Source organism: Hippoglossus hippoglossus, chromosome 10 (assembly GCF_009819705.1).
Source record: "Hippoglossus hippoglossus isolate fHipHip1 chromosome 10, fHipHip1.pri, whole genome shotgun sequence".
NCBI lineage: Eukaryota > Metazoa > Chordata > Actinopteri > Pleuronectiformes > Pleuronectidae > Hippoglossus > Hippoglossus hippoglossus.
In genome coordinates, this window is record NC_047160.1 from 8,132,811 (window position 1) to 8,155,317 (window position 22,507).

Below are 22,507 nucleotides of genomic sequence, written 5' to 3' on the forward strand. Positions count from 1 at the left end.
AAATCATAATGCCAAAAAATAATTTAAGGATGGTTTTGGAAATAAGTAGGCCCATAGATGAAGTGCTGCTTAAATGATTCAAAAATAGAGCTGGAGAGGGAGAGTGAAGGAGGGAGAGGAGGAGAGGAGAGGAGAGGCGGAAGGGTGCTAGGCCTTGCCTTGAAATGGAGAGCCTGACTGGAATACTAATGCATCTGAATTTATGCATCTACTCAGTCTGCAGCCCTGAGAGGGGGGTGGGGGAGACAGAGAGAGGAGAGAGAAAAGGGTGTGAGGGTGGAGGTGAAAGGGGGCGGTTCTGTAGAAGAAGAAGAAGAAGAAGAAGAAGAAGAACAAGAAAAAGAAGAAGAAGAAGAAAAAAAAAGTAAAACCATGGCTGATTGATTCCATCCATCTATTTTATTTTGAAATAATCCCAGATTTCTGTGTGGGGGGGATAAAAAAAAAATAAAAAAAAGCCCCTGAATGGAAGAGGAGCAGCCAGCAGCCGAGCAAACAAGCAGAGCGAAGCCAAGCACACTGCAGTGTCTCCTCCACCTCACACTGAAGCAGTGTGGAGCTCCCGCACACAAAAACACACAGAGAGTAACACCGTCCAAATATGTCTGTAATGAGTAACGCATACCTCCACATGCATAACTTATACCAAAATGATTGACTTGGGGAAAATGTGAGAAATCCAAACAGGTGCGAGATGAAAGCGTGTTTGTGAGGTTTGAAAAGAGATGGACTTGAGGTCATTCTTTTTTTCCCCAAAGTGCTGGAGGTTGCATGACTTAGTGGTGCACGCGAGCAGATAATTGAGGCTCTGAATCAGATGTTAAGTATGAGCGCAGGCTGATCATCAGGCAGGACAGTGACAATAGAGGAGCAGCAGTGTGGTGACTTGTGTAGTGGCAGTTTGGAGGAGGAGCAGGAGTTGTTTACTGACAGGGGATAATGGCACCGGCTGACTCTCACCTTCTTCTTCCTCATAATCATCTCAATCCTTCGGTTCTCTTCTCATCTGCAGCCTCTGTCAAAGTCTTTGGTTCAAAGTTAGGATGTCAAAAGACAAGCAACATAGGGAAAATTCCTCTAAATAAATTGTTTTCCAAAGCTTTTAATAACAACATTGTTATTTTGCCCCCGAACGCTTTAAAAGAGAAAATCTCTGAAGGTCAATAAAGTGAATGAAAAACATTAAGATGAAAGAGCAGCATGTTTAAAAAGCAGAAATATTCAGAGAAAGCAGGAGGGGGAAAAAAGTTTCTCAGATGCTGATGTATGTGTGTGCAGTAAAACTGGTGTGGTATGAGGCCAGAGAGAGGACGTCGCACATCACATCTCTCTCTAATTAGATAGGAGGGAAAGGCACAGGGCTGCAGTGTAGTTGTCGTACGGAGAACGCACATAAGAACACAACGGCTGCCCACATGAGAGGATTCATACTTGGGAATAATGAATATCAGCTGCCAGGCGGCCACATGTGACCGTTGGACTTTTCTGTTTCTTCCTTCACTTTAAGTGTACATACAGTAATGATCCTTTACTTTTTTATCCTCCTCTGAGTCCTTCCAACAAAAGAAAATTGTAAGGTCATATATGTAATTTCATACCTCTTCTTTTAGGCCACTATACGTGATCCTTGTCTGCATACTGGTTGTTACATTTCCCCGTATATGTTAAAGCAGTGTTTCCCAACCTTTTTAGCTTGTGGCTGCTTAAAAAAACGATTATTATCTAATTATAACTTGCATATATACGTCAACCAATTATTAGATGATCAAGTGCAATGCCAGAGGGATTTTTATGAATGTTTTTTTTAAATGCTGATAAAAACAGGAAATACGCAAATAAGCAAAAAATTATCTCCCGGACCCACTTCCTGAATTTACAGCCCTTTGTGGGGGTTATTTACATCTTATTCTGTGTTACACTTGCTTTAATTGAGCCTTCAGATAAGAAAACAACAGGAAAAATCAACAGAATAGTTTTTTTATGAATACTACAACTACTAGGAAAAAACAACAAAAAACTTAAACTCTAAAATAATAGCAGAATAATTAGTTTCATATGTAATCAAATTAAACTGAGGAATTAATATATATATATATTAGTTTGGATCATAATGCTATTCAGAAAATAATGATGGGTGGGATATTTTTAAAGCAAGATTTCACCACTTGCGTGTGTAACATTAAATATTTTGTTTAATAAAATCAAGATTTTCTATGATATTCCAAAATTGTTGAAATATTTTCTTGTTTCAACCAAACGTCCTTATTAAAAAAAGGTTATCTTTAAAAGCGCAGTTAGTGTTTTCTACCACATGTCACTGTACTACAGAGCACTACGGGAGCAGCGAGTGGATAGAATATGCTCATAAAAAGAGAAGGTGATCTGCTGTAGCCAACAAACATGACAGACTCGTATCAACTCTTTAAAAAATCTCAAATCAAGGCCTTGCCAGACGTTGATGAAGCTTAAACTCTTCACAGTGACACTCAATAGTTCAGAAACTGTTATGTTATGAACAACTGTTTGACCTCAGAGAGCGAGCGAGGCTTTGATTTGATCTGGAGCGACGGATTTCTGGTGTTTTCACGCCAGAATTTGCATGTTTGAAATTGCTCAAACCCATTTTTTGGCAACGCTTTTCCCACTTGTTGCACCTGTAGGGATCCACACGCGGACTCTTTGGATTCTGCTGGTGTACTTCTGTAGATCCCTGTATGAAATTTACAAAGCAGGTCAGCTCGTCTCTTACCTCTGCAGGGCACTGACACGAACTTCAAAGGGAAAGGTGGCCAAACTTGATAAGTGACGACTGGAGGGCAGTGGAACCATTGTTTGGTAATGACAGTATATTTGAAGACAGAACTGATTGGAGGAGAGGAGAGAGCAGGGTGGATGAGGAAGGCAGGGATTGTTAAAGAAGGGGAAGAATGTTTAATACGATTAACTGCGTAACCTAAAATCAATTTCACATCCTCAGTTCTGGCATCCCCTGACGAGGCTGGGCAGCTCCAGTGCGGTGTGCAGGGTGGGGGCTGGGTGCTGTGAGACACCCAGGCTATAAGAGTCTATAAGAATCAAGAATGGAAAATACTGTGTGGCTCTTTGTTGCCACTGGTTAAATGTTTTTTTTTCTTTTTCATTTTAATATTTTAACTCCTCCTTAGATCAGTGCAGCGTCTCAGAAACCTGCTATCTCCAGTTTTTTTTTATTTTTTATATTCAACCACTGACAAAGACTGAAGAGAAAATGGTGTCAGTAGAACAGCTGCCTCTGTGATCTTATTGTTCGTCTCTGCCGAGGCTCCACCATTCATGTCTTTGCAATTACTTTGACAATTAAAACCATATTAAGGTTGTGCAGTGTGATAGCTCCATTAACGAACACATGGGCACCCAGTGACACCCGCAGTTTGTTATTTTTGAGGCTGCAAAACTTTGATGTGAGGTCAGGCGGGTCACACCGGGCTGCACGTGGTCAACATTTAAAAAAAAAGAAGAAGGCCTGATTTCCACAACTACAGAGACAAGTGGCCTGAGCTGTGTTTAAAGAGGAGCTTTCATCATCCCACTTTCCCTGTGAGCATGTATCAAACACACACACACACACACACGGTATATGTGAGAGGAGAAAGGCCTGTTTATGGCTCTGAGAGTAAATCACTGTGTCTGATATCTTCACTTGAGACAGAGGGCTGATCACTGCTCGTCCTGCTTGTTCCACATTAACTCATTATCACACACGCTCACTCCATTAATTCTCCTGCTTTTATTAGCAGCAAGAATGGATACACACGCACACACACACACACACACACACACACACTCACACATATACATACACACAGTGGGCCGATGACAAGCAGTGCCTCTACCTCATCTGACAGCTAATGGCTTCATTAGGAGCAGCGTGTTAATTGGCTGACTTTGGGGAGACGCTTGTTAATGAGGATAAATAGATTCACACCTGAGCGGGGCGCTACCCGGCCACAGCAGCACTGTGGGAACTCTGGATGACGGGCAAATTTGCACCGCAAATATGAGCAGAGAAGCACTTTATTATGGGGTATAAGTCACTGCGAGAGACACCCTGTCCCGCTCTACACTTCCTCCCAGCCCAAACACAGTGGTGGGGTTTTTTCTGCTTGCCAGGCAGACTTATTAGCCGAGTGGTTGATTAGCACCAGGAGGCCAAAACAAAGAGCAGTATGTCAAAGCAATTAGCCCCAGTGTTTACCTCTCAGCTCCCAGGCTGCCTGCAAAATGCATCTAATCCAGGAGAGAGGGGGAGAGCGAGACGGGGACATGGAGACGGCTCAGGCAGTTGCAGGAAAAAAAAGGACAACAGCTGGTCCATAGGCCACAGTTTGTATGTGTGCATTGATGGGAGCGGTGCCTCAATCCATCTGCTTTCCTTGCCTAGATCTCCATCCTCTGCTGTCTGGTCATGACAGTTCTGACACACACACCGACACACACACACACACACCATTCTCTTTACACACCACTGGTTAGAGCAGCTCATACTCTCAGGGGAGTGGGGGGTTGGACAGACAAAATGGAAGCAGGCGAGACTGATCATTTACATAAGGGCAGGACACAGAGCCACAGAGGGACGCTGCATATTTAGCCGCTCATTCAACTTCTCATGCACTGGACAGTGTTACCACCTAGTGGTGGCCAATACACTTTGCATCTTATTTAGGTTTTGTAAGAGAAGGAAACAAAGGAAAATGAGTCTTTATTCTAAAGGGTTGTTCCACTCAAATGACAAAAAATACTTATGCCCAGTGAGATCTAGCCCTAAAATGGTTTTGCGTTTACAGCTACACTAATCAATCATTTTAAAATAGCAACTGAACAGGTTTGCTTGCTTTATAACTTTCCTCTAGTTGCGCTACTGTTAGAGTTCATTTCAGCAAGCCACATTCTATGTCAGCAAAAACAGATGGAAATACTGTGTCACACTGTAATTGCAACCTGTGGCTTCAAGTTACATAGTCATGCTTAAGGATGTTAGAGTGCACTGTAGATTAGGTTCTAGTTATCCTGCACAATAAAGACAGTCACCCATAGACTGCAAATGAAGATGACAAGGCATCTTCACTTCTTCCCACTATTAAGAAATTAAGTTAAAAATATCCTGGATAAGAACGCCGCCATTTTGCCAGAGTCTGCATAGTATCGATCTGGGAATGGAGACGCAGGGGTCCTGTCGAATTGTCAGTCTCAGCTGTAAATAATGACGTTTAACTAATGAAAACCAAACTGACAGGAAACTGAGCACTTGGATAGGTTTGTGTGAGAAGAAAGCAGCTTTGAGCAAACTTGACTTTTTAGTTTGGTGCGTGTCCCATCCAACTACATGGAGGAGGTACGATTTATAACCTGTACTGCAGCCGGCCACCATGATGCAGTCAAGATGATTTGGCCTCTCCTTTGGGAAGCTGTCATGTCGTTATAAACAGTCAATATTGTTATCCAATTGTCACCTTTTGAATCCTGACCGAGAACAAACCAGCTCAGACCACAGTGAATGCATGTCAATAATGATCTTTAATGTCAATATATACATAACTTGAAAGAAAAATAGAATCTTAAAAATCAAATGAAATAAATACAATATCATACAGTTTCCACAATGTCTTTTTGAAGAGATATCCATGGAAATCTTTTTTTATCTTTTTTATTTTTTTATTCCGCCTCTGGTTTGATGGGGTGCTTCCCGTCCCCCCCAGAGAAATCCCTACAGCTCCCCCACTTGCTCTTCATCTTCATCATATATATATATATATATATATGCAAGCTAAAATTTCTGTTATGGTTACCACATTGTTTCACCCCTCTAAGTCTAGATGTCTTCTTTTTGTCCATCTGCAGCTTATTTTACCTCTTCTGATACACACAAAATAACATGAGTCAGACGCTGAATTTTAAGGGGGAAATAAATACAGGTTGTGTCCACACATGCATTTATGTTACCAAAAGTGCTGGCAGATGATATTGAAGCCGAGGGACCTCTAAACCCGCCACAAGCATACACATATCTTTGTTTTCTACAGTGGAAACAGTCGTACAATGTCCCTCAGTCAATATCATCATGTCAACACTCTCACACATAAACCATAACTTCACTTTGAAGAGAAGAAGTTCAGAGAGCAAAAGCAAACAACGGAGGGTGGGAGAGAGAACCGAGGAGGAGGGTGACCGAGAAGATGAAGAGCAGTGGGGAGGGGGGCACAGTTTACCGAAGCAGCTTTGAATCAGCCAATCACAGTGAAGGAGAACATCCGCTGGTGCGTCTCTTCCCCACGCGAGGAAGAAAGAATGAAAGGCGAAGAGGGCAAGTGCATATGAAAGCTATGGAAAATAAATACTGGCTGTCTCCCCAGCAGTAACAGATATGTGAGTTTCCCCTCTTCCTCTTCAGCTGACCTCTTCACAATGCAACACCGTCCAGTGTGTGCGTGCATGTTCAGGTGGGTGTGAGTGCATGTGTTGAGCATGTCAAATAAATAGGTTAAAAAAAATAGAGGGAGACAGTAGCTCTAACTGGCCAGGACCTGGGTCTGTGTGTGGGCGCATCTGCGTATGAGAGTCTGACTGAGAGTGAGGTTGAAACTGGAGGGTGAGCGGTGTGTGTGTGTGTGTGTGTGTGTGTGTGTGTGTGTGTGTGTGTGTGTGTGTGTGTGTGTGTGTGTGTGTGTGTGTGTGTGTGTGTGTGTGTGTGTGTGTGTGTGTGTGTGTGTGTGTGTGTGTGTGTGTGTGTGTGTGTGTGTGTGTGTGTGTGTCTACATGTCTGTTGAGGTGAGTTTCTTCATGCTGCGTCTCTGCGCTAGACTGGAAGCTGCCACAGGCTCCAACACAGGCTGACTTGTCTTCTGGCTCAGTGCTGAATAGGTGGCAGCCATGGCTCCCTGGAACAAAACATGACAACATTTGACTTTTAATATAAACACAACTCTCAATGTCAGCAGCTTGTTGGTTTGTCCATTTAGCTGTCAAACTTTTCCTGACAGTGTTTACTGCACACTGGTCAGTTTTATATGACTGAGGGCATTTATTATTCATCTTAATGAACAAATCTGTGGTGTAACTGGCAATTCATTTCACCGTTGACTTACTCCATACGTCAAGGAGGTTATGATTTTATCTGCGTTTGTTTTAGCAGGATTCCAAATGGATTCCTTGATGGAAGGATGCAGGGTGACACATTCAAATGTCTTATTTTGCCTGACTACTAATTCAAAACCTTAAACTATTTAGTTAACAGCCATTTGAAACTCCACATTCAAATCCACATACCATATCTAAGAGGCTGTAACCAGAAACTACTTGACTCAAACTATCAACTGCTGATCAACCAAATCAATTGATCCACAAATTGTTGCCCTTCAACTTCATATGTTCATCAGATTCTTGAGTTATGTTTAAGTCCAGCTCAAATCCGTCTGACAGAACACTGTCTCACAAGACATTTGTTGATGCTAGAACCAAACACTAATCTTGAGATCAATTAGAAAAATGTCATGATTTAAAAAAAAATTAAGAGTGGGAGCAAGAGGTGATACAACTTAAAAAATATATATTACTAGCTACTAGAGGCAATAAAACAGGCTGTAAAGTTCAAAGAAGTTCAGTTGCAATTCGAGCAGATACATATAAATGCATCCTGGTGGTGTGAGGTTTAGGAGTCAAAATATCCATCTCTGGTTATTCCTCTCTCCCCGTCTATTCCTGTCATCGCTCAACATTACGAACAAATATAATAAATAAATATATTTATGCTGGACGTAGTCAAGGCCTGACAAGAAAAGGTGCTGAATTGTTGAGACTAGTTTGAGCTAACAAAGAGGCAACAGGTTAGCAAATAACACCTTGTGACAGCAGTGGTGTCCAGTGAGGCATTTCAATATAAACCATTAGTCAGGCCTTGAATCACACGTGGGAGAGAAGAGAGGCGTAGGAATATATTTCCGACAGCAGTGGGACTGATGACTAAGAGTGAGTCGACACTAAACCTGCGACTGAAGATTGGAAAAACAATCTATGGTCTGTATGTTGTTAGTAAAAAGGTCAAATTGAATGTAACCAGTGTGAATAAATTGAAGCATCAGTCTTACCTGATGTTATATGTACGGTCAGGTAGCAGGGCGGTAATGATCAATCATTTACTTAACCCACAGCTATTAACAGAGCTTTTCATCAGAAGTGACTACTCTTCCTGACCAGTTGGAAAAGGTTCTTGACTGGATGAGAACTCTACAGGAACTTGTATTGTGGGTCGAGATCCTTTCAAATTTCTTGTTGAATATTTGCATTGAAAGATCGAGGTTCTTTTGAGGTTCTAGCCAAACAAATGACACTTAACACTTCAACTGAAGCCAGAAGTAAGACAAGAGTCCAACCTTCCTGCATATCTGTTACGTTACATGTAAACGTCTATACAGAACTATACTGACAGAGCACTAGGAAACATCTATGGTACAATAGACTTTATATGAAGATGGACGACTTGCCTCCACTTCCTCCCACTATCCAGAAATGAAGTCTTAATACCCCTGATATGAATGCTGCCATCTTGCGCCTGAGAGTTAATTTGAAACCAGAGTCTGCGCAGTAGCAATACAGCCACAGCAGCCGTGGTCCTGCCAATACACACACTAGACCAAGTGCACGTCAGTCTCAGCTGTCAATCATGATGTACATCAGTGTGATAAGAACTACCTAGTTACAAAAGTCATCTTTGAGAAAAATTTGTGCGATGTGACTTTTTAGTTAAATGTCCCATCCAATAACATGGAGAAGGCCAGTTCTATTATCTACTGCAGATGCTTTGGCTTCACTTTTGGGGAGCAGCCATGTCCTTCATCTTTTATACAGTCTATAGATTTGTTGTTAAGGTGATAAAGGAGGAACTGGGCCATGAACTGAAGCTCTCAATTTACTGTTGATCTTCTAACCCTCTCGCCTCTGATCACAGGCTTTGGGTTGTACCTGAAAGAACAAGGTCACAGACAGATTCAGATTCCTGTGGGGGGTGGCTGACCTCTCTCTGCATGACTGTTCAGCAGCTTGACAGCACCCGTGTATACAGCTGCCATTCCCTGAGATTAAGAGAGGTCGCTTAGGTGGTTCGAGCACTTGGTAGTAATGCTGTTAAGACAACCTCTCTCTCTGGAGGGGGCCTGAGAATAACTGACTGGGAGAACACTCCAGGACATGATTAGGGGTGGTGGGAAAAAGGAGGACCCGGCTGCTCTGTTGTGTTCTTTTTTATCATGTTTTTGTGCCTTTGAAGCCTAGTTCACACTACATGATTTTTAGCCAGATTTTCCCCTCACCAATAAATTTTGGAACTTGACGATAAAAATCCCAGATCTCAGCCAAATTGGCAAATGATCAGTAGTCGCCAATTGCTATGTGTGAACTATTCAAAGACATGATTCATAAGGCTCGCAGACTTGTCACCTCCTCCACGAATTGGCTCCAACTACAGCCAATTGAAGCACAGGACAGGGTGAAGGCGGTATGAAGAGGCGAAAACCACACATACTAGTTGGGGTTTCACCTGGTGAAAGATTGTGTAGTGTGTGACCCCTTGTTGCCAGTCAGTCGTGTAGTATGAACTCACAACAACCCCAGATCACAAGTTTCTTACAGTCTCCAGTTCAATAGTAAATTTATAATGTACACCTATATTTTTTCATTTCGGATTTAGGTTTGGATTTCGATCATCTTCTTCCGAAAAATGTAACAACTTTTTGTTGTTAGTTGCCCTGCAACAGTGTTCCCGCTACTAAAACTACTTAATGCTTAAGGTATAAGGTATATGTCTTCCCATATCAAAACAATGACCCCTTGAATTCCATTTAAAAGAAAAATCTGACCAGGTCAAGCAGCAAAGTAAGACAGAAGCATGGACACATCTGCTGTGTTGGATCTGGTGTAAGCAATAGCTGAGATCAGAGATGGATGAATTATTGCCCAGGTACTGAGAGAGTACGACATCAGGTAGAAGAGTTCTGAGGCTCTTCTGATGAGGAGCGATTGTGCACATTTACGCTTAGAGGCTCTGCGCAAAGGGTCATTACCCATGAGGCAAGCACATGCATGGAGGTTATACTAACCTTTTAGTTCTCCTACATGGTGATAAATGGTTCTGTGTGTTAAGTGTCTGTTGATTAGAAAGATGTACTGTCTGCTCACCTTGACGAGGTGGGGTGCATCATGGCGTGTGAGTTGGAAGTGTGGGAGAGCATCTCTGCAGGTGATCCAGGAATGCTTTAGGACCTGCGCTGCTGTGTATCGCTGGTGAGGGTCCACGTGGAGCATATGAGACAGCAGATCCTGGAACAAACATTTACACGTCCAGTCTATAAAGTGTCTGGGACAAGGACAACATCATGTGTGTTGCTAATAAGGTTTATTTAATATAGTCGAACAGTCTTTTGGGATGATGGATAAACTCATGTGTCTCAACTATTTAAATACACGAAAAATGAAAAAACTGGGTCTGGATATTTTTCATAGTTCATGTCTGAAAACAGCTTGAGACTGAGGCGACAGTGACAGTGTGTGTACCTTTGAGCTGTCTGATACAGTATCCCAGTTGCCACCTGTCAAAGAGAACTTTCCAGAGCCTATCCGGAGCAGAATCTCCTCTGGTGTGTCGTTTGGCCCATTAGCAAACGGTGTGTACCTGACAGGGAGGTAAAAGGAGAGGTTAGGGAAACACAAACTCATTACACACATTATAGTTTCAGAGTATTTTTCTGTCTACTTTGTGGTAATTAAACATAGCATGAATACAACTATTTGAAACTGTGGCTGGAGAGGGTGATGAAATTTGCAACTTTATATCCACTGCTCAATCAACGTTCAATGTCCATAATTATATCAAGAGCACAGGAAGTGAGTGACAAGAGCACTGCTGTTTGAGCCCTGAGCTCCATCTTTGCTTCAAGGTATTGATGTTAATCATTCCCACCCACATTAAAGCCAAATTACTCAGCAGTTACTATTGAGTGCAGTCTTACCCTGCCAGCATTGTATACAGTAGAACTCCAAGACTCCAAATATCACAGGCTGCATCATAACCTTGACGCATTAGTACCTAGACACACACAAAGAAAGAAAGATGCACCATTAGAGACACTTAGCCTTTCAAGGAGGTTATATTTTCACTGCTGTTTGTTTGCTTTCAGCAGGATTACTCCAAAAATACATGTCTGATTTCCATGAATGTGGAGGGATGAGGCACGATGCAAGAAAGAACCCATTATATTTTGGAACAGATCAAGCACAATAGGATGTTAGTCTTGGCGGATGTATGCGCCCGCTGAGCACCCTTCTAGTTTTCCATGTTTCTGTCTGTATTTCATTTCCTCCTCCTTTTGTTTTCTTTTTGTCTCTATCATTTCCCCCCTCTCACCTCTGGTGCCACAAAGTTGGCGGTGTAACAGGGGGTGAGGAGGAGACCATTTCCTCCCCGAAGCTGCTTAGCGAATCCAAAGTCACAGATCCTTATAGAGTCAGGATTCCCCGAGTCATCCATATACAAGATGTTACTGGGCTTCAGGTCTCGGTGTACCACCTGTGGAGAGGGAGAAGAAAACATTCAATTCAATATTACATTTGACTTCTTTATGTACATGTACAGAGGTGTTTCCTTACCCCTTGGCAGTGGAGGTAGTCAACAGTCTTGGTGATGGTGTAGAGCACAGCACTGGCCTCTCTCTCAGAGAAAAACTTCTGCCTGAGGATCTTATCCAGCAGCTCTCCACCCTTCATCAGCTCCGTCACCAGGTAAACATACCGGCCCTCGTCATAGACCTGACACATTCACACCAACACAAAGACAACCTCAGTCAGTCTTCACAAATGTACTGTCTCGCAAAGCTCATACAAAAATGTTACTGACGTCTTTCAGAGTGATGATGTTGGGATGCTGTCCGTATCGCATCAGGATTTCGATCTCTTCAGAGGGGTCCCTCTTACTTTTGTCTATAATCTGTGGCAGGTGGAAGCACAGACAAAGGTAGTCAATATCAAACAGAGTCAAATTCAGAAAATAATCATTCTACTGTGCATTTTTAAAATCGTAACTGTCTCAGATATTTAAAAACAGATCATTGCCCTAACAAAGTTTTGAATTATTGCTGCAATATTTAGACGCTGAAGTTGTGCTGCCCCCTATTGGTGTATTGGTGTCACCATTCACATTCAACATGGTAACTTCATGTTTAGCAGTTTCACAAATGCATGTATACGGCAGTAGTGTTCTTGTCCATTTTTTATCATCCACTGCTGATGTGTTTATGACAAGACACTTAACCTGCATTTATATGTGCGTTCACATCAACATTAAAGTCATAATTACTACTGCAAGATCAGATTTAAATACTCTGTGCTTAAAAATGTGCAAGTGCCTGAAAGACCAAACTCTGTAATCACACATCTATACAATTACTGGGTCTCCAAAAGGATGTGACTGTGTGTTAATGTGTGAATGAGTGAAACAGGATGTTGCTTAATCTGAGAAGTGGTGCTCAGAAAAATAAAATAACTGCTGCTAACACCTGCCAACATCCAGTGTTAAAGCCTTAACACTGGATGTTTAGAAGTGGAGAATAAATATTTTAATATACGATTAAAATGCATTTAAAACGCAATCTAATGTCTAAATTTCTTTGTGTCTGGTTACCTTCACAGCATAGTCCACGACAGCGACTCGGTGTACACAGCGTTTACAAATGGAGTATGAGCCAACCCCTATGTCCTCCTGCAGCTCGTACAGATCTGAGAACTTGGCTGAGCCCCCGTGCATCTAGAAACAAGATTACATACTTTCACATTAACTGAATAAATAAAAATGTTCAAGTAAAGCCAGAAGCTTCTGTCCTTGTCAACGAATGTCTAAACATCCTTTTCATGAGATGTTGTTATTCACCAATGACCACAATGCCACAACAATCCTTGGTTTTGGTCCAAACAGGTCAACAGTTGTATTTCAGATCCCAGTTTGTTCACAAATATACTGCATCTTCAACTGTAATGTTTATATATATTCAGCAGTTAGTTATTGTTGTTGAATTTGGCTCCTGTTCACACACTGCAAAAGCACAAAATGTTTTTAAATTAACAGTTCTAGTGTTTGTGCTAACACTTTAGAAAAATAACCAGACATTTCCTTTAATGGTCGACAGTCTTTTACAAACATATGATCCCAATTTCAATTCACTGTTACAAAACCAGACTCTTAATTTTGCAGTGATATTTTGAACATTGTCAAGTTGGAAAATAAATCTATCACATGAGAAAAGCACCAGTGTTTACCAATTATTATCTTGACCTCGGCGACTTGCCATGTTCTAATTTGTCCTGAATCAAAGATTTTTTACACTTCTCATAATAGCGTAAGAGGTCTCTAACTATGACGCTCCCTAACGGTGAGCAGCACTACTGGCCATGTGCTAGCTTCCACTTATAATTTCAATTATAATGTTGTGATAAATTTTCATGTGGTGCCTGCAACATGTGTAAAAGTCCACACTAAAGAAATCGTAAACAGTATCATGTTGCAAAATGGCTAAAACAAGTGAGGAAGTTCACTGTTGGAGATAAATGGAATTAGTGTTTCATTTGCAGGATGTGTATCGATAGAGGTTCGCACAGAAGATGAAGAGTAAAAAACAACCTGTGCACATGCAAAGTAGACATAATGTGTGTTCACCTGAACAATAGGGAGTATGCTGAGCAGTGGGGAGCCCTTGTTCTCGTCCATAGGGGCTGGAGCAACAAAACTGAAGCCTTTGAAGAGCTGGTGGGCGTTAGCACTAGGCGGGATACCTGGGGAGTCTAAACACACAAAGATAATTCATAATGTGGACAGATGAACAAACACCCACTAAATTTTGGAGCTGCAATCAGGACTTGGTTGCAGTTTCCATGGCTGCAGGGGTGGATGTGAATTTTAAGCTGAAGAGCATGTTGTTCACATGTGAACAGAAAGTGATGTACGTCTGTAGGTGTAGATTTACCTTTAGGTGTTTTAGCGGTGAACTCTGGGTCAAAGCAGAATGTGTCATCTGGTTTTCCTGCTGCAGGCTTGAATGGAGGCTGGAGCTCTCTCCTGTACAGTTTCTGAAGAAAACACAGGTGTACACACACACACACACACACACACACACACACACACACACACACACACACACACACACACACACACACACACACACACACACACACACACACACACACACACACACACACACACACACACACACACACACACACACACACACACACACACACACACACACACACAAGAAATCAAACCCTAACTACGGCCGTTTGGAGTGTGTGAACTTATGTGGAATTGAAGCCAAGACCCCTCCCAGATTAACCCGCTCCAATCCCTCTCCAGCTCGGTCCAGCCAATAGCATCCTGCTGGTTCTTAAACACTCACACAGAGCTATTAGTGCACACACAGTGAGAACTGGCTCTCAGCCCAGACACACAAACATGGCTGGCATGGCCAAGACTGATGACCAGTAGTCACCAAGCCAACCGTTTGCAAGGTGTGAATCCTCAACAGAAGCTGGGAGAGTTATATGCGAGTGTTTGTGTGGGTCTGTGAGAAATGAGAGCGAGGTGTGTGTGTCCTTACATTCCAGTCGATGGTGGAAAAGAAAGCGTGGCGTTTGATCTCCTCCACTCCATCGGGTCCGGCCCCTGAAGACACAGATCACTCTGGTTCAGTTAACCTGGCACGCTCGTTTTTTATTGTTTTTAGAGAATCAACACGTTCACACATTTTTTCCTCTGTGATTTTCAGCATTTGCTTTACATTGGTGCCAAAATGTTAACAAGCTCAAGCTAGGCTCACCTCGTTTCTTTTTTTGTTCTCATTCTAACAGGTCTACACGCTCAAACAGACAAAAGCTGTAATGCATCTTACCTAGTCGATTTGCAGGGTTACGTTTAAAGAGCATCCTCAACAAACTCTGGGCCTCCAAACTTAGAAACTGGGGCATTCCCAACTTAGCTCTGGAGGGAAGAAAAGAGAAAGAGGTGAATCTGGTTTACAAGAATTGAAGTACTGTATGAATTCCAACCTATGTTGTGCTCTAAGGGCCTTAAACATGCAGTACATAATGACTCACTTGAGAATCATGTTCATGGTCTCATTTCGGTCTTTGCCTTGGAATGGTAATGTCCCCGTTAACATCTCAAACTGCAAAAAAACATTATTTTTATAACATACGTTATTTTCTAACCACTTAGTATCAATTTATCAGTGTTTGTGTAAGTTCGTTTGAACTTATGTACCATCAATACTCCCAGAGACCACCAGTCTGCACTCTGCGTGTGTCCTCTCCTGTTGACCACCTCAGGGGCCATATACTCCACCGTACCACAGAAGGAATACGCCTTCTTATCAGCATCTACTGACTCTTTACTCAAGCCAAAGTCTGCACAAAAGCAATGAAAGGCAATGTGGTGCAGATACACAGTATTTATACTATGCAGAATGATTTTTAGAATTATATGTGCATTACAATAAATGTGCATGCATTAGTTAAAAGCTTACCTGTTAACTTTATGTGTCCAGCTTCATCAAGTAAGATGCTGCAAGACAAAACAGAGTTTCCACAGAGGTTAGCTTCAAATCATTCTTCATGACAAGTCACTAATATTACAATGACAGAATTTGAGTCCTTTCATCATGCCTTTGTTTTCTACAAAAAAAAAAGATTCTGGTGTCAAATATGAAAAAATTCGAGGACTTGGGAGTTTTGCATAAATATTATTCTAGAGTTGTGGAGGTTTGAGATGGGCTGTTAAGTATACGAATCAATAGATCAGAGCACTCATTTCAAAGCCACATTTAATTCATCAGAAACTGTGTGTTGAAGTTATCAGTAGAAATGACTTGGCAGCCACAGGAAGAGGGATAAAGCCTAAAAGGCGTTAAATTCCTGCCCTGTGTGACTCCTTCCTGAGGTTTCTACTGTAGTAGAGGAAAACAACTCACTTAAACGTAAAAACTTGAGCTTGACTTTAACATTACAGAAACAAACAGGGCTATATAGTATGTAAATCATTGCCATTGGATTTACATTTTCTTGATGTCATCTTGTAAAAACCTTCTTAGGTCTATGTCACAAATAACTGATGACTAAATGATCTTTTAGCAGACACGGTAGGGAAAAGGAGAAAGTAAAATATGTACATCTTGTAGATTCAAAAACAACTTAAAATGTCTTTTTATAATCTTTTTATACTGTATAATTACCATCACCATGCAACAATGACTAATGCCTCTCAACAGGCTCTACCCACTGTTGTTAGGGAAGGATCATCATGACGTTTTGAAAATGTGGCAGGTCATGATGGCCAGAGCCTTACAGTCAAAATTACAGATGTTTGTAATGAACCAGGAGCAAACTACAACTGTGCAGGCTCTTCCTGTGTTGGGTGATGATGTATATGCTGTTGGCTTAGAGTGTGAAAGATGAAAAGGTGAAGGTGAGGTCGAGCACTCGTACTTCTCTGGCTTGAGATCTCTGTAAACTATGCCCAGGCTGTGCAGATGGTCGAGGGCCAGGGCCAGCTCTGCAAGGTAGAATTTCACATCTTCCTCTGTAAACATAACCTGATAAGAACTGGACACATTTACTCTCTGAACTCAGAAGAGGAAAGACATTCAGCAGCAAAAGAAAACACAACTGCAGTATTAAGCTTCAGTAACCACAAACAGAGAAAACAGTATTATTATTGTCACAGTATCAACATTTCAAATAGGTTACAAGATTCAGCAAGCTGTTGATTTGACACTGCCAGCAACGATTGCTTTGTTTCTGAGACATGCTTTCAACACAAGGTTTGTTTAGAGAACAATCACACATTGTCTGAGTTCCCGGAAAGCATTTGAAAAGAGCAGATCTGAGCTTCTGCCTGACAAGCAATTGATGATTGAACAGCGAATAAAGATTCCAAGAGGAGCTTTGTGTTGCCATGAGGAATTTAAGTCGCAATTTGAATAAAAGGCAAACAAAAAACAGGAGAGACAGATGACTTGGCAGCACTTATGGTCTTATAAAATAAATAAAATCCACTTGCATGCTAACTTTGCACCTGTTCCATGTGAAGCTGTCATATGAACTACTCCTCCGGGTTTAGAAAAGAACTTTGATGCATATGTATTTCTGATTTTCACTGATACGTTCAAGAAACTTGGGGTTATTTAAAAAAGCAACACCATTAAATTCTTGAATGAATCGGAGGACAAGCTGTACTTTCCTTATCAGAAAGAACAACATAACAGACAGAAAAAGGTGCAAATACGCTAAAAGTATAATGAAATGTCAGCAAAGAGAACATGAGCTTACCTCTTTGGATAAGCGAGTGAATACATCCCCTCCCCTGAGAAAGTCCAGTATTAAATACAGTTTCCCTTCTGTCTGAAAGGCTGCGGACACAAGGAAACAAATAATTGATCCACATGCTAAATATATTCTGATCGAACAAAGGTGTTCAGTGGCACATGCTAACATTGTAATTCAGTATGTTCTGATACTGATAGCAGCATCGGAAATGCCTCCGATACTGCCAGAATGCCAGCGCCACGAGCGAGTACATGAATCTATTTACCGGTCTGATATCACATTTTTAAATTATATGTTTCACCAAGATAAAATTGCAATTTTCTTTTCCCAGAAATCACTCTTTTTGCGCTGTACTGCCACTGGCACATACTGTTCTTGTAGCGGCAAAGAAGTGATTTCTGGTAGTGTAGCGTTAGCAAGAGTGTGCTATGAAGATAGCAATTTGGTCATATTTCACATTGGAAAGTCTAATGAGTAAATAGGCGACGTGTACCTTATGCAATACTGGCAATTTATTTAGTCTTTAGTTGCTGCTGTTTTCTACTGTTAGTGTGAGAAATGTAAAGGTATTTTATTTTTCTTAACTGTGGCTGCACATTAACAGTTTTTGGTATTTACTCGTATATTAATTTAATTCTGAAGTTGCATTATTTTACACTGATATTGTACTGCTAAAAACAAAAAGGGCCATCCATTTTTAAGTGTGGCTGTACTTTAATAGCTATTTAAAGGAAGTAATTGTTGTGTATTACTAGATTTATTTATCTGTGCTCTTTCTCAGTCAAGTATATAATAAAAGACGTTCTACTCTGTTGTTCAAAGGGTTTAACCTGAGACAGGCCACACAACAACAGCAATAGCATGTTGACATCAACAACAATGATACTGATATAATATCAGAATAAAAGTAGATCTTAACTTAAACCCTTGCTTCATTGTTTTATGTGACAATCTTGTCTGTTTAAAACTGATGCAACAAATGTGGCTAAGTCCTGTGCAATAACTGTGTCATAACACTAAAAGAATTCTGATAAAAGATGCAGTAAACAGTGATATATCGGATTGGCCCATGATGCTGCACATAAGGATCCAATCCTTAATCAAACCTTAACAGAGATTAAATCTTCAAGATCAAATGCAATCAGCTACACACTTCATAAATAAGACTGTGTCTCTTACCGTAGTGCAGTTTCACTATGAAGGGATGATTGACTTCCACTAAAATGTCTCTTTCCATTTTAGTGCGAACTCTGTCCCTGACTGGAGAGACAAGACAGCGGGGGGACAGCATTAGAGAGAAAATGGATGAGAGAAAATACTGAATACTGGCACTTTGGTGTTGAGAGTGGTCTCAGCTGTTTCATTGCATTACCTTTCAAAGATGCCTTTTTTAGGACTTTCATTGCATATAACTGATCAGCATCTGGACCCATGATCTTCCGGACAAGAAATACCTGAGAGAAAGAGAGAGAGAGAGAGAGAGAGAGAGAGAGAGAGAGAGAGGGGGAGAGAAATTTAGAGGGATTCAAACGCCTACCATCGCAATAAACCTGGGATTGGTCTGTTGGTTTCCTCACCTTGCCAAAAGAGCCCTGGCCGAGGACTTTGAGCAGTTCAAACTGGGATGATTCCGCCTTCTCACAACCCTCTTTCACATGGTGGGTGATAGGAATCTCCTTATATGCCCCCTCATCCTACACAAACAGTGTCAGAAAGAGACAACCCCACAACACAACAGGTAGACGCACACGTGCCGATCATTACTTACACAGTGCGAGTAAGACTCTCCCTCCTCCATGGGCTCGTCCATGATCTGATGTCCATTGACCTGCAGCCAAACCCACAAATTTCATCAGAGGAGTGAGCAACAGTAAAGACCTCAACAAAGCTGGTTCATCCTTGCTCTCAGCTAAGAGGACTGTGACTGCAGCTGCTGCACGCCCACATGTATGATGGAAGATTCAACAGATGAAATCGATGAGTCACATGCAATACCAGTGCACACTCACTTCTCCAACTCAAGCTCTATTTGTTGTCAAACAGTATGGAGTCCATACTTTAAGCCCCTCCAGCTGTCCAGCTTTCATCCTGTCCCTATAAAGCCCCTCATTATTAGCATTCTAACTTAATCCCCAGCCAGAGCAAAAACAACATGTCTGACTGGCTCTGGGACGCTGATTTTAGCTGGGGCTGCGTCACCATTCAGCCTCTTGAGAACACACCGGGTCTGGTTCTTCTGGCTCATCGCGGTGTCAAAAATCCTTTTTAAATGACCGCTGATATGCATGCTTTGTTCTGCCCACAGTTACTTTCAGGAGCCTGTTTAATGCCTCTCTTTGGTTTATTTAAAAAACCATGCACTGTGATTAAATTGTCAGAAGTGAAATGTCAGATATCTCAAGTGTATCAGACAATTAAATGACCAATATAAGATTAACCAGGTCTGCGTATTTCAGCTCTGTGCTGAAGGCTCTGGCTGTATGATGTGTTCAGTCTGGTGTGTTTGTGTGTGTTGAATTCCATCAAGCCTCTGAAGAGGGGGGATGAGTCATAGCACTACGCAAGCCCACTCAGTGGGTGGAGCCACCAACATACACTCACGTACAAGCACAGAACAGAGGCCAACAAACCACTTTCCAATATCTTAGCGCTATAAAGATAACATTAACAACATGAAAATTCAAATCAGGACAAGATATACACTTCGAAGCAAGATATGACACAGAAAAATGTCTTCATGTTAGCCCTGGTGCATCTGTGAAGTATTAACATTCAGGCAGAGCCAGGACAGTGCTTGGTCATAAATTCACACATATGCATTTTCATTGCCACCTTTGACGTGGCTCATCATGGCTGGTAACACGAGTGCATCCCACACTCTCTGCACAAGCAGGCAAGCCTTTTTGAGCTATTAGAAAAGATGGTATGAAAGCCACGCACAATATCATCTCACGACCTACTGACGCTGGCAAACAAGGCTTTGGTTACACTTCATCTCCAAACGGACACAAAGTGGATTAAGCAGTCGGCATCGCCATTAGCCAAAATTAAGTGGCTAAGCTTGATGTTTACTTGTGTGCTTCTTTTATCTTGGCAGCTTTCAACGGTTCAGCAGACAGTCAACAGTAAAATGCTCATTTGTAGTAAGATAACTTTTGTAAAATAGAAAAAAATATTTAGAGCACTATGTAGTTTAATCTGTATTAACATGCCGCTGAGGACCTTCAACAGAATGATTTAGAAATTTCGTGACACAAATTTCCAAAAATCGGGAGGAGGGATCAGATCAACAATGTATGTGACTAGTTTGGAAGTGTATGTTGCTGTAGCTTCCTGACCTGACCTACAAACAGTAATGGAAGTCAGACGGTGCAAATAATCTCAAAGACTGAGCTTCAGGATGTCCCATTGGTTTAAGTGCACATTAGCAAATACACATGTCAACATGAAGACCCAGCAAAAGCCAACCTGACCTCTCCACAGCTGTCGCACGACAGAATTTAGAGAAGTCTTCAGGAGGTATCACTATAGTTTCACTTAAAGTCTGAAGGTGGTCATTTCCTTTTTAAAATAATACACTAGTTTAGACTCCATCACGAGTTTAAACTATGAGCTACGAGCCTCTGTAGCCTACACATCCATTGCTCTGATAATGCAGTTTAAATACTACCAGCTATGAGGATGAATAGCTTTATTAAATCAGATTATAAATTACTACCTAGTTAACAAACTGCTCTAGTTGCAGCTAACAAGAGCACCACTGCCTCCGCTGACAAGCCAGCCCACAACTGTGAGGACGTCTGAACAAATTGAACCCAGCTACAGCTAAACTTTGAACACATTTAACAATATTGAAATGTTTCATCACCTTACCATTGTCAAGTCAAAGCCCTTCACCAGCTCTCCGTTGACCAGACGGTGGAGGTTGAGCAAAACTAAGTTTCAAGCCTGCAAGCTGTCAGCTAGCAAGCTAACCTCATGCTAATGCTACAGCCGCTAAGCTAGCCACGAAACAAACTCCTCCAGAGAAGTGTAAATAACAACAAAAGCCAAAAGGAGGCCGTGTATCGTGGGATAAAGAGTCCGTCCTCTGTGCGGAGCACTAACCGGCGGGGAAAACAGCCCGGACAGGCGGATATCAAACTACGAAAGCCGGGGCAGTGCAACAACAATAAACACCTAACCAGCTGTTAGCATTAGCTAGCGCGTTAGCATGCATCACGGTGCGCTGCGGGTCGTGAAGCGAATTTAAGCCGTACCCAGCCTCTCGGGGGGCGAGCTAACTTAACGGGACAGCGCGCACCGAAAACAGCGTCAAGCAGATTAGCGTGCAGAAACACACGTCGGCCAACTCACCTCACTACTAACGCTGTTTACCTCCATCTTGTGCCAGGGATTGTTCTCTTAGGTCTAAGGCATCGTAGTCCGACCTAGACCCCCGCTCCACGTTGCATGGCTCCCCCTCGGTGGAAGTCCGGCTGCTCAGCTTCGGTGACCAGATGCAGAGCTGTGCGGCCGCGGGACCGGATCGAAGGGTCGCTGCGGGGAACAGTTGATGCCGCCGACGACTGGACCATACGCTCGCCCGGAGCACCGCTACCCTGCCATGGATGCGAATATGGCGGCTACCGTGGTACCTGATCGTCAGTGAATGAGAGTTTATTGACGTATTGATGACGCAATTCAGTTAAGGATTTCCCCCCGTCCAAACCAAAGCGGCGGATTTCTGAGATAGAGGAGGAGGAGGCGGAGGAGGAGGAGGACGTGGGGGCGCTTGATGCTGCATGACATGCTGTGAGTGACATGCAAACATCCGGGTGACGTGATGGCACACTGGCTTGCGACCGAAATAGTCACTGGCACTGTCACAGACAAGGAGGTTTTAATTCACGCTCTTGACGCAGGGGTAAAAAAATGATGGAGTAAAACAAAATAAAAACAGTCTCCTGCCATAAATCTGAGCCCGTGAAGTCCAATGTTTTAAAGCCACTGTTTCATAAGCCTGTCCATCCCTAGTCCAAGTGGAAATAAGAGGCTTAAAGCTCATCCACTTTCTCTGCTGCTCTGTCGCTCTCCCACACACACACACACACACTTTTTCAAAATAAGATACTGA

At 42.1% G+C, this 22,507-nt stretch overlaps 1 protein-coding gene across 4 annotated transcripts; it reads right to left on the minus strand.

Annotated features, from left to right (window-relative positions):
• Positions 1-5,534: 5,534 nt before the first annotated feature.
• Positions 5,535-22,164, minus strand: rps6kal (ribosomal protein S6 kinase a, like). Of its 4 annotated transcripts, none has more exons than XM_034598097.1 (23): positions 21,748-22,164; positions 19,160-19,219; positions 18,969-19,085; positions 18,764-18,845; positions 18,571-18,651; positions 17,395-17,474; positions 16,552-16,658; positions 15,594-15,631; positions 15,332-15,474; positions 15,166-15,236; positions 14,961-15,049; positions 14,670-14,734; positions 14,040-14,142; positions 13,733-13,857; positions 12,704-12,826; positions 11,921-12,010; positions 11,674-11,832; positions 11,432-11,593; positions 11,037-11,113; positions 10,582-10,699; positions 10,207-10,347; positions 6,789-6,914; positions 5,535-6,658 (listed from the first exon to the last, which is right to left on the minus strand). In XM_034598097.1, the coding sequence occupies exons 1-22, from the start codon at positions 21,772-21,774 to the stop codon at positions 6,789-6,791; spliced, it is 2,184 nt and encodes a 727-aa protein (XP_034453988.1). In that variant the 5' UTR covers positions 21,775-22,164; the 3' UTR covers positions 5,535-6,658. The 4 variants fall into 4 exon arrangements, with proteins under 4 accessions (XP_034453988.1, XP_034453987.1, XP_034453989.1 ...); XM_034598096.1 differs by having other exon boundaries at positions 5,535-6,664; XM_034598098.1 differs by having other exon boundaries at positions 5,535-6,678.
• Between the last annotated feature and the right edge of the window lie 343 nt (positions 22,165-22,507).